This window comes from Porites lutea, chromosome 8, assembly GCF_958299795.1.
Source record: "Porites lutea chromosome 8, jaPorLute2.1, whole genome shotgun sequence".
Lineage (NCBI taxonomy): Eukaryota > Metazoa > Cnidaria > Anthozoa > Scleractinia > Poritidae > Porites > Porites lutea.
In genome coordinates, this window is record NC_133208.1 from 33,591,363 (window position 1) to 33,607,210 (window position 15,848).

General features: G+C 35.8%; 1 protein-coding gene across 1 annotated transcript; it reads left to right on the top strand.

Moving 5' to 3' along the window:
• Nucleotides 1-310: 310 nt before the first annotated feature.
• LOC140946219 (wings apart-like protein homolog) lies at nt 311-15,355 on the top strand. The gene is made up of 19 exons (XM_073395302.1): nt 311-1,038; nt 1,891-1,974; nt 3,020-3,160; nt 3,347-3,412; nt 4,273-4,455; nt 5,376-5,457; nt 6,027-6,114; nt 6,702-6,765; nt 7,290-7,401; nt 8,121-8,236; nt 9,033-9,109; nt 9,514-9,647; nt 10,423-10,490; nt 11,214-11,261; nt 11,381-11,591; nt 12,238-12,384; nt 12,610-12,698; nt 12,977-13,072; nt 13,980-15,355. The coding sequence occupies exons 1-19, from the start codon at nt 541-543 to the stop codon at nt 14,037-14,039; spliced, it is 2,364 nt and encodes a 787-aa protein (XP_073251403.1). The 5' UTR covers nt 311-540; the 3' UTR covers nt 14,040-15,355.
• Nucleotides 15,356-15,848: the final 493 nt, after the last annotated feature.

Sequence of the window (15,848 nt, forward strand, 5' to 3'; positions counted from 1 at the left end):
TTATCAAGCGAAAAACTGATGTTTAACTGATGGACAAAAATTTTTAGAAATATTTGAATTAAAACGAACTCAAATACGGACCTCTCGCCTGAATTTGTCCATACCAAGTTTCTTTGTCTTCTTTGGACGCGAATGACATGATTTACTTGACCATCTCCTCGATATAACTTAAAAAGGAACACATTATTTCAAAAAGAATAATTACTTGTAAACTAACTGGCTATTATATAGATTCTTACCGGCAATTTTTCTTCGTGGATCATCGGCAAATTAACCACCACTTGGACCAAAAAGATAAAACGATCAAAACAAAAATACTGTTAAAGATTTCATCCTTTCGCGCCATCGTTCTTAAGATTTCGCGCCAAAAATTCGCGCCTGTGATCAATAGCAGCGGCTTCCATGGTAATAATATGCGCGCCCCACTTCCCGGTAAATTATGAATATTCAGGTTACTTCGTTGTGGAGAAAACAGTTACAGCAATGAGCTTGTAAAACTGCTTGATTCTTGAAAAGAACTCTTTTTACCAGCTAGAACTCATGCCAAAATACAGCACAAGGACTTATGGCCGAAATCGCAGCAAAGAGTCGCAAATTTCCAGGGAATTTGATGAAATTCAGAAGAGCCAAAATTCGAATTCGACCTCTACTTCAGAAAACACTTTCACAAGAAAACTCAGCAGAAAGTCACCATGGTCGAGAACAAGTAGGGTCGTTGAACTAAGTGTTAGCAACTTGGCAAAGGAAGCAACTGTAGACGGATCAAAAACAAACAAACGTAGGAAATTAGACGTGATTGAGGAGAAAGACCCCTTCGCTTTTGACGAAGATGACGTGACGACCCAAGGCTCAAAGAAAATCGTATCTCAAAGTAACGCCATCACTAAACAACGAATCACAAACCAGGCATTAACAACAGAATTTACCGATAAAAGTACAGATGATGAAGCTTATAGTAGCTCACAGGAATGGAGTGAAACTTCCTCACAGGGCGGTGAAAAAAAGTTTTCCAGTAATTACAGGAAAAAGCCAACTGGTGTAAGTCTAAGCATATTTAAATATTTTGCTGAGAGATGGAGAGAAAATAATTCTCCAATTTCAGTGAACTATCGAGCTTGCAATTATTATATTATTCATCAAATTTTAGCGTGGAACGAATGAAAAATAAAACAACACCAGGAGAAGAGCAACAGGTTCCCCAAAAGTGCTTTATGATCAGGCATCACAGTGTTCGTATAATATGTTTTTGTTTTAACAGATGAGTTGGTTCATAGATGTGTGCAGTTTTATCACGCGGGTCTTCTAAGAAATGTATTACTTTTGTTGTCAATGAAAAAATCACAGTATTTGGTATTATTAGAAAATCACCCTGGATCCAGTATACCCAAAAAACTTAAATTAGTTAATAAACTAATTATTAAACATAAGACATAACAAAATGACTTAAACTGTGACATGTCCATTATTGTGAACTTCATTGGCTTCAACACATTAGTAATCATCACAGTTGTGTACACTTCTTAAGCAGTTAAAAAAAACCCTGAAACATATTCAGGCTTGAACAAGATTCCCATGACCTTTGTGATGTCGAGTGCTGCAGTGCTCTTACCACTGAGCTATCATGCCAATTATAAGCTGGTCACTTTTTGGGTTTGTAATATACCAAATGAAGATGTGAAAATGAGCAAATTACATTTTATACATGTTTATCATTTCTGTGTTAAATCTTTTTCCCACAGTTCTAATGTATTACATTTCTTGTGTTCATTTTCATGTCAATGGCTTTGTAGAGATGTTACAGGTGCTATTGTCATCCTGGTATTGACCACAGATGGTACTGTTTGTCTGTAGTATTTTTTCTTTTCATATTGTTTCTTTGTTACTTTGCAGTCCCCTTTCAAGAATTTTCTAAAGAACAATGACAAGTCATTATCACCAAATAAAAGCAACTCTTTAAGGAGACTTTCAGCCTTGGTAAGAGCTTAATAATATTATTATGTTTACCCGACTTACATTTCTTATACTTGAAAGAGAACTTTGCTCCTTGACCCGGCTACTCATAGGCCAGGCTGCAGTCACTCAGGTTTACAATACAATTGGGATTAGCAACTTTTTTCAAACTTAGAGTAGCTTGCTGATTTTACTGCAGTAGGTGGCTAAAAAAGCCAGCTGCCAGCTCCTAATGACAGCCCTGAATTAACAAGAACCTCAAGTTACAAAGTTGGGATGAAAATTTTGCTTTTCCTTGGGTTAAAGCAGGGTGCAAAAAAAATCATTTTTACAGCTTGCCACTCGGGCAAGCTGAAGCTAGCATTTACTAGCCCAGACGTCATTTTAACTAGCCCCAAAAACTTTTTGTTCTTCTGTTATTCAAATTCCTCATAAAACATCACTTGCCCGTCGGGCAAGTTAAAAACAGAATTCACTAGCCCGATAGCAAAATCCACTAGCCCCGGGTTATCGGACACTACTTTCTTTGCACGCTGGTTAAAGGGAATCATCTTGGAAGAAATCCATGCAGCATGCAAAGAAAGTAGTGTCTGATAGCCCGGGGCTAGTGGATTTTGCTATCGAGCTAGTGAATTCTGTTCTTAACTTGCCCGACAGGCAAGTGAAGTATTTTGAGGAATTCAACCTACAGAACAACTGTGAAATCATTTCTGCTCATCAAAAAGTTTTGGGGGGACTAGTTGAAATGACCTTTGGGCTAGTAATTGCTAGCTTCAGCTTGCCTGAATGGCAAGCTGTAAAAATGACTTTCTTTGCACACTGTCCACGACTAGCATACATGTATAGCGTAGACCACAACATTTTATCTCTACAGCCCTCTTTGTTTTATTTTGGTAATGATTTGATTTACTTTATCACTGATTATTGTTAGATTCAGTTTGTCGTTCCTAAACCAGTCCCATGTGTTGTTTTGATTGGGCGTTGTAGTTCCTCTTACCTCTTACCATCCTTGTTTGTATGGCCACCCAGTTTTTATTGTACCCATTGGCTCTATTTATTTTGTTTGAAGCCAACTAGTGCAGATTTTAGTGAGGACTCCCAAGATGATGAGTACGCTGATGTTCCAAGTGTCAAACAAACTTCATCATGGCCACAGCCAAAGAAAGAACACTCTGCGAGTGCAGTAAGAGTGAAAAGAACAGAGAAACCAGTGAGTCAATAGTTATTGTTACAGATCAGCAAGTAACATCAACATCTGTGACTTTTTTTGAATTCCAACCTCCAGTTTGTGAAAAACTTTGTTACTATTATTATTATTATTTTTTTAAAATAGCATAACAGTTTCCTGTCTTTGCCTTTGCTATGACGGGTAACAATTTTGTTTTTACAATTCTAGCTTTTTACAGTTGTAAGAAATGTGAAACAAGTTCATGAGTGCTTGGAGTCTGGCGAGGATCAGCAGGTGTGATATAGTGTGACACTGAAAATGAAACCTTGTAATATTAATAATAATAGCAGTTTCATGTTGGAAAAAGAAAACAAACAAACAAAAAAAGTAAGCAGGAGTTCAGAAAAAAAATTAAATAAAATTGATTTTAGTTATTGAATTTTTGTTCAATTAGCACTTCTGTTAGGATGAGTCAATTATGTACACTCAGGTTCATTAAAAATCCAGCTGACAGAGGGCTAACAGTTTGGATCTTGGAGAGATTAATCATCACTGAAAATGTGGGGAAAAGCCCATAATTATAGATTCCAAGTAACCTCAGTCTGTACTGTTTTATACATGGAAGGTGATAAGATTTGGCAGCATGACTTGCTTCCCTCTTTTCCTGGTTTAAAACTCTTTGCCTCTTGCAGTTGAGAACTTTCTCATAACCTTCCAGGACTATCTTTGGGAAACTACCCAATCTAGCTTAGAATAAATATTAAATAGATTGTACTGTCTCCTCCTATTTCATTCAGCATGTCATACTGAATTTAAGAAACCTTGATCTTTTAAAAAACACTTAGCTTTCATTTCATTATAACTCAAGGTCGGCGTGCAAAGAAAAGTGTGTCAGATAGCCTGGGGCTAGTGGATTTTACTATAGGGCTAGTGAATTCTGTTCTTAACTTGCCTGTCTGGCAAGTGAAATTTTTTAAGGCATTCTAATCAAAAAAGAACTGTTATCAACCCGCTCATCATCGGGCTGGTTAAAATGACTTTTGGGCTATTACATGCTAACTACAGCTTGCCTGAATGACTTTCTTTGCTCCCTGAAAGATAGTAATGTAGGATAACATAGAGATGTATACTGGCATGTGATGACTTTTTCTTAGTTCTTTGATGATGTCGAGTACCTTCTGGATGGCCTCAAAGAGAGCCGATCAATATCAACACGTTGCCTTAGTGCACTGGACTTTGCATCACATTGTTCTCTAACATTGTTTAGAGTGAGTCTAAGAGCCCATGGATTTTCACCCAAGATTTTTTCATCCCTTCAAGATGCTCCCTCCGATAAGGTGAGGATTCCAATAAATTGAAACAGTTATCACATTGTCTTAACAAGAATCAATGCCAGTAATGTTTTGTAATAATGTAGGATTTATCCATGGTTCCCAGGAAGTGGTATATTTATCCATTACTGACAATGCCAAAGAGAAGGAGACACGGCCTGATGAGCCACTTGGCTCAAATACAAACTTAACCTTCACCTTTTGCAATGTATGAATTAAGATTATTTATTGAATAAATACAGTTGACTCCCAATAACATGAACCCTCGCTAACTCAGACCAAAATCAATTTCCCCTGGATTTCTGTCATACATTTAATGTAATTTTACCCTTGGTAACTTGAACCCTCGATAGCTCGAACCTCCCACTAACTCGATATAGTTTTTTTCCCCCTCAGATCATTTCTATATAATTTTACCCTTGATAACTCAAACCATGTTTTGAGCCCTTAAAAATTTGGGAAAAACAGTGTACTGGTGTCCGAAACATTGAATTTTGAATTTCCCATTGACGTGTTGTAGGCATATAGTTTACTGGTGGAGGCTGATTTTGTTTGTCACAAATCTAACGTGAAAAAGGTTTACTTCTCAAAACAGTAAAACGCATACTCTATTTAGGCTTTTGCTTTGTTATGTTACATTCTGATTTCTAATCTAGAAGTATCTTTCAATTTTCACTTAGCATTTCTACAATTAACTGTGTTTAAAATATTCACCCTGCAGTAAAAACTATTTTTTTCTTTACTCCCAGGTATTTTCTTTGAGCTCCCAATAACTCGAACTCCCGATAACTCGAACTTTTTTTGATTTCCCGTGAAGGTTCGAGTTATTGAGAGTAGACTGTATGTATGTTGGTGCAGTGACTAGCATTTTTGCACTTTTGCTTGGTTAATACTTTAATTATTTACTCATTCTATTGCCACTCCAGTGCCTTGCTCTTTGTACATCAGCTATAACTTTGATGTTATCTCAAGATCGTCAAAATGCTGACTTGGACAGATTTGCTCTTGGTGAGACCCATTATCATCTGCGTAGTCATGTAGATTGCTCTTCTATTTCTTTCAAAAAAGAGTCGCGTACCATATACCATGCACTTATTGCCTGTTAGTGGACTAACCATGCCCTTCGGCAGTGTCATGAGATAAATTTGACACAGCTTTCAAATAATGTCCAATGTCTTTGTGACAGTAGGGAGTTTTAGCAACGAGGATGGCGATGGCAGCAAAAATGTCGCTATTAAAAGTCTTTGTTTTGTTTCAAAGTTTTGTCCCAATAATTCAGCTCCCTTAAACAAAATGTCAAATGTAGTTAAATAATTATCATTGGAATTGAATTAATGGGCACCTTATTGAAGATTAGAAGAAGAAAGACAAATAATATCATTTGTTGTTGTGTGTTTTCATCCATAAGACTTCCCACGCAGGAATGTCACATTGTAGTGGTTCTTTTTTGATGTCCTTGTTGTTGTCGCCATCATGACCTTTGCTATATCATTAGTTAACATGATCTCTAGGCCACCTTCATAATTGACATACTGGTATGTTAGTGGACTGACTTTATACTCCGGTTTGTTTATCAGAGCTGATAATTAAGTTACTGGCAGTTGACAGCAACAATCAACAGTCCAAGATACTGAGGGATTACAACAAATATGTTACTAAAGTCAGGTTTGTTTTAAGCTCTATTTCTGTTCATTATTAGGCAAAAATATAATGAATGAATTTTAAATTTTAGAGCATTACCCAAAAGACCTTTAGTTAATTGAAGGACAGGAAAGACCTTACCTCAATCTGGGCAGGTAAAAACCCCAGGTCCGATTGCTTGGGGCAAGCAGATTTTGATGCTGGGAAAGTAAAAATAGAAATTTTATCCTTAGCAGTCCGATGAGTCAAATCCTGTAGTTACTCTGTATCTGGCACAGCATTTAATTACTTGTCAATCTAACCTGCAATCAGGCAGTCCTTCTTCCCTTGTGTTTTATAGATAAAAAAAAATACTGCCTGATCGCAGGTTACTAGTCATCTAATTGATACACTTTGTTGTAATCTAGAATTTATTATAGACAGTACCTTAGAGACAAGCAATATTTATAAATGGGGGCAAGTGAAAAATGTAGTTTACTCGCCCACTGGGCAAGTGGATTTCAAATTTTTTTGCTGCCCTGTTAATGACAATCAAATGTTATTATTCCGCAACATGTTTTTGCAGGTAGTATTGATTTTATACCAAATTTGTTTTTGTTTGCTTGTTGTAGAACATTACTAGAAAAACAAGGTGCATCAGATGAATTACTGGCAACTGTGGGTGATGATATCAATGTAAGCCACAGAGTAATTATGCACAGTTTAATCACTTTTTTGCAGATAAATTGGCTGATTATATCTTGAGTGGTTGGGAACATTTTGTGGGCCTTACAGAATTATTGCCACCCACCTATAATAGCTAAGGGACGGACCATTAGAAAAGTTATGGGGGGGGGGGGGGGGGAATTTTCGAGACGCAGGAATTTTTTTTCGTTATCAAATTCCTTGTATGAATTTTTTTTGGCCATAGCATGAATACTTTTTAGGGTTAATTGCATGAATTTTTTTTCATTTATTTAATTTTCCCTTGTGCGAATATATTTTTTGTACTTTGCCCGCTCCCCCATAAGTTTTCTAATGGTCCGTCCCTAATTCTAGCGAATTGTGGGTAACATAGTCATATTATAAATTATTTCCAAATTGAATAAACTGTTGTTGGTGGTGAGAAAAAAATGATACTTTAGCAATAAGTAAAATGCTTATGCTCATTATCCATCAAAACAGAGAAGGTAGTAATGTTGTTCTCATCTTGACTTCAGCCTGCATCTCTGGCTTGCGAGTCCTTGCTGTCATTGACGTCACAGAGAACAGGGGAGTGGTTCAAGGAAGAGATCCGACTTCTGCAAGGACTGGATCATATTATGGACATAGGTAAAGTGATGCCAATTTTCAAACTACTGTGTTTTATGCAATACACATACTTGCACATTTTTTGTAAAATGTAGGTCAAATATGGCAGTTATAATAACAATTATTGATGCCAAAGAGCTTAGTCTTCTTATAAATACCAGTAATAAAATGATAAATATTGAATACAAAGGTTACACAATGCAAGCTCTGCCTTCATACAAGTGGTGCAAAGTACAAGCTCCTTCGTTCATCAATGAATTTGGGCAAAACGTGAATAACACTGGGGCCCTGGTTAGGCAAAGATTATCACCGAGAGAATGTACATTCCTGCTTGTGTCCTTGGTACAACTTGAGATTGATCAAAGTAACAAAAGTAAACATCAGCTCTTTTGGACCTCAAAGTGTTTATCCTGAGACAAAGATGAAGCTCATTGATGGTGAAATATTATCAAGAATGAGATGCAGTGCTTCATCACCAGATGTAACACTGAGAAAAGAAACAAAATGATTTTAGAAGGAGAAATTAAGGTTGCAAAAATGAGCAGTTTTTCATCTGATTTCCAAACGCTCATTAAACATTAATTTCCGTATGAATTATTAATAAGTTTGAGAAGTAAAGGTCAAATTGCAGGACAGTAGTGTAGATGTATTATAAGGGAAGAAATTAAGAGTAAGTTCTTGTTGAATATGTTGCTAAAGTGATGGTACCTTTATTTCCAATACCTACCATTGTTGTTTAGGTGTTAACACTATTGACCAGCTTCTAACAAGATACTCAGATGGCAAAGTACAGTCTGAGCATGTACCAATTTCTAAGCTGAAGAAGATGACAAGATGCATGAAACTACTTGAAAACGTGAGCAATTAATTGATCATAAAAAACAGTAATTTTCGTTTAAAGTGTGCCTTGAGAAAAGCCTAAAGTGACTTTCAGACTGGTCCGTAACTTCATAAGAAACAAAGGAGAATTTGTTACGAGACCACAAGTCTCTTAGGGCTTTTTCCACGCTTTCCTTCAATTGTTTCCTTACAAAACACCCAGGTACTTACTGCTCTAAGCTCAACTTTTTCCGAAGTAGACTTTGAACCTCAAATTTCAATGAAGAGATAAATAGATAATCAAAATGACTGCCAAACCATCACAAACAAATTTGGAGGTGCACGCTGGCTGACAGCCAGGTGAATTAGAAAGAAAATCGAGCTTAAGAAATTATTTATGTTTCCTGCAAATGTTTCATTATCATTGGGATCATAAAGAGGAACTTATTAAAACATGCTCTTTGGCTTGGCAAATTATGGCCAAAAAATTTCTTTGTACTCACCTTGAAGACCAAAATGGTTGCAGCTTGCTGTGCTTGTGCTCTTCAGAACTTGTCCAAACATCTATGTGCATTCCAGATTGAATTGGAATATTTAAGTGTTGGTTTTTGCAGAGAGGAAAACCAGGTAACCCGGAGAAAAACCTCAACCAAAAATCAAGAGAAGGTACCAACAACAAACTCAATGTTCATACAACGTCACTGTTGCAGGTCACATTGGTTTAAGGCAAGAGCTCTCACCTGACTGTACACCAGTCCTTTGCTCCCCTAAACTGTATGCCAGGCCTTTGGTGTTAACATTTGTTTCATTTACTTATGATCTTATGCTGATAGGTTACAATCCAGAACTCAAGTAATCAGCAATACATTATAAGTTACGAGAAAGGTTATTTTGTCTCTGCATTGGTCAGGTAAGGCAGATTCTCTGTGGATAAATGGTGTATGAAGATTTTCATAATCTTCTTACTGTTAATAATTATTATAAATAGTAAGAAGATCATGTAAATAATGTTAATGTTCTGTGCTAAGTGAGCAAGAACTGGGGCTAGACTATCAAAGTTCATTTTTAGTGTTGTGGCCTGATAGCAAACTTAAAAGTGTCATGTTTCGAACAGAACAATGATTTTTGTGGTTTTCATGTACATTATTTTAATGTCAGCTTCTTGGTATATTTATACTCAGTGAACAAGCTTGGACAAACATTCTTTGTTATTAAATCCTGCAAAAACATACTGTTCTGTTTGGTGATTTTGTTTGTCTCAGCTCGATCCAATAAGTTAAGCTAAATAGTTAATACTGTTTGGTTATTTTCCAGGTTATTACAACTATGTCTCAATGCCCTGAACAATGGCATCTCACAAAAGAAAGTCAAGGTGAAACCAGACAAAGCTTTTGAAGATTGCTTTTTCAGTATTCTGAAAGTTTTCTTGAATCTTACTCACAACTTTGGTAAGTCCACTTGCAACTTGGATTTCAGTGAAACTGCATCAAAGATTTTCTTGGTCCCTTTTTCTTGCAAATAAAATGCTTCAATTTTAAAGATTCAAGTCTCATATCTGATTTCCAGAACCATAATTTTCTTCACACCCATTTGCCAACCAAAGATCATACCATCCTCCTCAGTTCTTTAAGATCACCTGCATATCAGTCCCAAGCCCCCTGCAATCAAATGTGTGACTAACACCCCTGCTCCCTGGTCCAACTTATTCCAACTGAGCTAAACTAGGTTCCATTCAATGATTAACACATTTTTAGTAGCCTAAGTACCATGGAGTACTGTGGAGTATTTGTTTTGAGTTATTGATGATCAAGGTTGTAAGAGGTAAATGAGGGGAGTTACCTGTTTCCCCCACCCTGTCCCCCTCCATCCCCACCCTGCCCCCTGTGTTATGTTATGTGTTGTGTATCTTTTTTTTTTCCTTAGCAGTTAAGAACATAGCACAGTGTTAAAGTTTTGATAATGTGTTTAAGATACAGCAATATCCATCGTCTTATCAAGAATGTTTTAAGTACCATGAATTCTGTAGATACTTGGTGGAAAATACCAAGAACTTAAACTAAGCTAGAGTGATTATGTTTCGCATTTTAGCCAAAAATGGTCATTTTTGTGAGGTTCCGTGTATTTATTATTCATTATGATTTAAAAATAAAAGTTATCCTTGGCAAAACCATTCCTCTTGACCTACACCATCTATGAACAGTACTCGAAAACTTGTTCTTGTAGAGGCAGGCAGCTCATGTATTGGACAGCAAGAAGGTTTCCTTTCTTCTCTTCTCTTGACTGTTTTACAGGTTAGTAACACCTCAACAAGCATTTGGAAGAAAACATTAATGTTACCATACTTGTAATTTGATAATAAAATTATTAGTTTCAGTTGACAAGCATTCTTTCACCTTTTTGGCTTTTAGAAGTGATGCTGCATCATAATGTTGTAAATTTAATGAAAATGAAGAAATGATCATCGCAGTGAACACAATTTATGCAATTTCGTAAAGAAGCCTGAAAAAAATTCAGGACTTCAACAGGGTTTGAACCCATGACCCCGCAATACTCTACCCACTGAGCTATGAAGCCACTGACGTTGGGAGCATCTCAATTGTAAATTTGGTTACTAATTTTTTGGTATCATAAGAGCAGTCCATAGAGGTGTTATATTGTAGGCAGAACTGTAATTTATTACAATCAATTCTCTGTAAGACAGATGCCTTTATGACTGGCACTATCTGTCCGTCTATAGAAAGTCAACTTAAAGGAGCAAAGAAAGACAGACCAACTGGAGGTGTCTATTTGAGCAAGGTGTCCATCTTATAGAGGTGTCCCTTAGGAGAGAGTTTACTGTAATGCAAGAAAAATGTCACTGCATAAACAAAGTAAAAGTCAGTTATAACATCGAACTGCATGTTGGTGTCACCATCCATTTTCAAATTTAAATTTGCAATGGATGACTGTTTTGTTATTTTGTTATTATGTGCCATTTTTAACACAAACATTATGATTTGTCTTTGTTATTTAAGTTGCCACAGTTTGTTGCTGAGAGTAAAATGTTTGACCTGCACTTGCTGGTAAGTGTTTATTTGTCCATTCAAGAAAAAGTGTAAGGCTGTGATCAAGTATCATTTCATTAAAAATGTTATTATAAAAAGTTTGTCATTTAGTACATTTTTTTGATTTGTTATTTCAGAGTTTGGAGCTCTTGTACAACATTGTTGAAGATAGTAAACAGAACATTGCCACCCTGGTGCAGCTACGTACCTCCCCCTGTCTTGAGAGTCAAGAGGTAGATAATCAGGGGGACAAGATCAGTGCTATTGAGGCTCTTGTGCAATTGTTCCTCATTAGAGAGAAAGCTGCTAGAAATACAGATGAGATGACGTCAGGTTTATCAACTGAAGGTAACGCCTTAAACCCCTAACGGTGACTAAAATCTTATTTCTCCAAGCCTGCAGTGCAGGATTATTTTTGGCGGACGAAAGCTGCTTGTTTATGTTCATATTGTTGTAGCTGCCATCTTGGATTTTATGACGGAGGAAGACAGGGGAGAGTAGAAATAGTAACCCTTAACTCTTTTGGAGTTTCAACATGGCACTTCTGCAACCAAAAACAATTGTGCGCCTGAAGAAAACGCCTGCACTGCAGGCTATATTTCTCCTTAAAAATGCCCCGCTTAATTAATCTAAAGGTCATGAGAGAAAAGGAAAATAATATTCACAGAGTTGTTGATTGTTAATCAAATTCTTCTCACTATTACCATAGAAACTGTATGAAGAACAGTATTACAATGTCTGTTGATATCAGGAATGGTTTAAACGGTTTTTAAACCACTTTGGTGGGTTGAGTACTGACCTGTGATGACAACAGGTCTGACATTTTATAGAAAAGTTTTTTATATCACAGAAAATAAAGTCTACAATACTGGCTTAGTGCTCAGGTTTCTGAACAGATGGAGTAAATTGTTTGCCTTTTTTTCCTTGTTTGACTTAAACTGATTCCTGGAGTGTGTTTCATCTACTAATCAACTGGTCTTTTTTTATTGATTAGAGGAGAGCAGTCAAGACTCCCTGAAACAGACCAAAGATGGGGGTTGGATTTGTGGAGAAGACATTGATGTTTCTGTAGACGAAGGAAGCAAAAACGACACTGAAATACAAGAAGAAGTGCTGCCACTTGAAGTGCAGCTTGGCAAAGGTGAGGGCTGAGTTTTTGGTGCCTGCATTCTGTTTTATTGATGGTTTCTTGTTGTCGCAGATGGTGCAACCACAAAATGATATATACCAGTAATATTTTTCAAATACCACACAGTGTAGGGCTCAAAAACAGACTTAGATTTCAGCTCTTACATTTTATAATTCATTGTTTCCATTTCATGAGAGATTTATTCTGACTGGTGAGTTTTTTTTTTTTTCTGTGTAGCTCTACAAAAAGCTGGCGAGCACATGGAAGACAGCGTTGTGGCTGCATATGTCTCACTTCTCCTTGGTTGCATATTACAAGATAATGAGGTGAGGCTGTGGTTATTAATCAATAAAATATCAAAATAAAATCTTAACATTGATATAACATATGTTGCTCTTGTTTGATGATACCAGTAGTTTGAGAATGTCCTTGCGATTATGCTCAATTTAATTTTTCTTTGTTTCCACCATTATCATATTTAACCAAAAAACAAGGAAAATAACTTAACCAAGGATAAAAGAATACTGAACCACTCATCTAACACACCATAGCTACTGATATAGTAAAGAAAAACTAAAACTAAAATTCTTAAAATTTGTCACAGGCAAACCAAAGCTTTATCCGTGGTCTGTTGCCCGATGGAGATTTTTCCTTGCTTGTTATTGTTTTAAGAAAATTTCTCCGCTTCATTAAACTCACAGTGAGTACTATTTTATTATGTTGCATTTACTTGATTTCTGTGAACTGTTATTTAAGGGGGCTCAAAATCATGGTTGGTTAACAGACAACATCTGGCCAGAATGGCGTCTTGACCAGCCAACAACTCTGCTTGCCAGTCATGTTGGAGGTGCACACAGACTCTTATGTCATGGACAAACAGCCAAATCCTCACCTGCAAATTTTAGATTTTGTCTCTTTGTAAAAATAGAATCATGTTCACTAACAGAAAATTACAGAACGATTAGCTTACTTTTTTTCCAAGTTTTGACTGGTCAGAAAATAAGATTTGACCAAGCAAACATTTTTTTGGCCCGTCATCGTGTCAGGCCACTGTCCAAAATTTATTTTGAGCCCTGACTGAGGTAATCCAAATTCCTGTGTTTCTTAATACTTATGGTGCATGAGGTCTTGAGGCTTATTTCACTCTGTGAGAAGTAACATTTACATAACCTTAACTCACCAGGACTTTTTATGTTTTGCGTCCTGCCAAGTCCCAAAAGTGGCTAACATCAATTTTCTCCCAACAATTTCAAAACATCATCAGGAGTAAAGGTTGGGAAAACTACATGTAACCTGTGTTACACAGTTTTATTGGGATGTTAATTCGGTGGAGTGCCTGTAAACTACCGGTAGCTTGAGCACTTAACCCTTTAAGCCCCAAGATCCAAATACAAATTCTCCAGACTGATCTCCATACAATTGTTTTAAGAATAGTTGAGAGAATTTGGTTTAAGATCATAGCATTCTCTCTTTGGTAATCAATTTAGTGATTCTCATGACCTTTACTCTTGATGATCTGCTGATGTTGTTAGGAGAAAATTGATGTTGGTCACTCTTTACACTTAAAGGGTTAATTAATTTTACTTGTGTTTTTATGATGTTTTCAGAGCGGTACAAGTGGACATGCCATTGAGAAAATTGTTAAAGTCTTGGAAAGTTGCCGATGAGAACTGAAGAGCCATGCAGAAGAACAATAAACTTACAGTTTAAGCTTAGTGATAATAATTATTGATAATTATTATTGATATTATAAGTATTACACTGTGTGTTTATACTGTACATATTTGATATTATTTGTTTCATAACTGGGATGTGGAAGTCTTTAACAAGTACAAAAGTGAAAACAGACTTTGCAAAAGTGAATGGGAATATTACAATTATGATAGTGTTGTATATATTTAACTTAATTATGTGACTAGTTTGCCTGTGTCATTCATCGCCACCTTTGAAATTTTGGTTTAAATTTGAAACAGAGAACAATACTTTGCAATCCTACAGAAGTTGATTGTGAATGGGATGTATTTAATAAGTTATAGATCGGAAACTGACTTTTTTCACAAATTTACAACAGCTTCATTACAATGATAATCCTGGTAAGTGGAGCAAAGCTCTAAAAAGAATGATATTTAACATAGTAGAAGTGTGACGTCCTATATTCACTTGGCAAACCATTGCTTTAAGGAATGACCAATTTAGTAATGTTATTAATGCTGGCCATTTTAAAATTTTTCATTAGTTATTCAGATCCCATTGTCTCAGACACAAAGTATAGACTTTGTTTTTACATTTTCAGTTATAGGGTTGAAAGTGGAAAAAGAGTTTATGACAATAATTTCACTTTCCTAAACCACACATTCATTATACCACGGTCGCGCTACTTAGATTCTACAATATATAACAATAATAATGTTATTATTATTATTATGATTATTATTATTATTAATGGAAGACCCTCTAACAACATAGGTGCTCAACATAGCACAACATAGGTGGATTTGATAAGGACTTTAAAAATTTTCAAACTGTTGTAAAATATTTCCTTTTATTACAGGGCTCAAATCTCCTTTTAATTCATAACAGGTAATTTGAGCCCTTAAATGGGGAAGGGAAAGATTTAACAACAGTTTAAAAATTTCAGAATTTACAAGGACTTGTATGGAAAACCACTCAAGCATGACTGGGTGGCAAGAGTTGTTTTTCTCATACAAATCCCTGTAATTTTTGGCGGCCTTTGCAATTGCCAGTTTTGAGATATGCAACAGAAAATTTACAGGTTACCTAATTTTAATATGCTCTTTCAGCTCATGCTAACAAAATTTTTCAAAAGCAAACTGTTTTCGTGTTTACCAAAAGTTGATCGGACAATCAACTGATGCAAAAGACCTGTTGTTAGCTGTTCTAAATCCAATGCATAAGTTTCAAGTTTTTAATAACATGTAAATATCTTTTAGCATTCAAAACCACTAAAAAATTGATGCAGCCCCCCCAAAATTTTTTGCATGAAAATATAAACTTTGACATGTTTGCATGTTATTGAATGGAATGCAAAACAATTTTTCTTCCACTAATGATTTCTTTTCACAACACTTTTAAGTACTTACTATAAGCCATGGAAATGAGAGCTGAAACTACCATGTTTGCATCATTGTTATTGAAAGGCAAAAAACCCAGCTTACTACTGTTTGTTACAATCATTTATTTCTGCAGTACTTAGTGTTAATAAAAATTCAATATCATCGTCAGTCTCTGTGTACATGTGGTCATCATTGCTTTAACTGATTTAATATTCATGACATCTTGATCATTCAGATCATTTTTCTTTTTCAGTGTGGATTACAGGAGTTCTCCTACCTTTGTGCCCCAGTCTCAATAAATTGTTTAAGACTATGATAAATGTAAACACTTCTACTTGTTTTTTTTTTTTTTGTATCTTTATTAAAAATAATGGGAAAAAAAACACACAAGAAGAAGTGGTT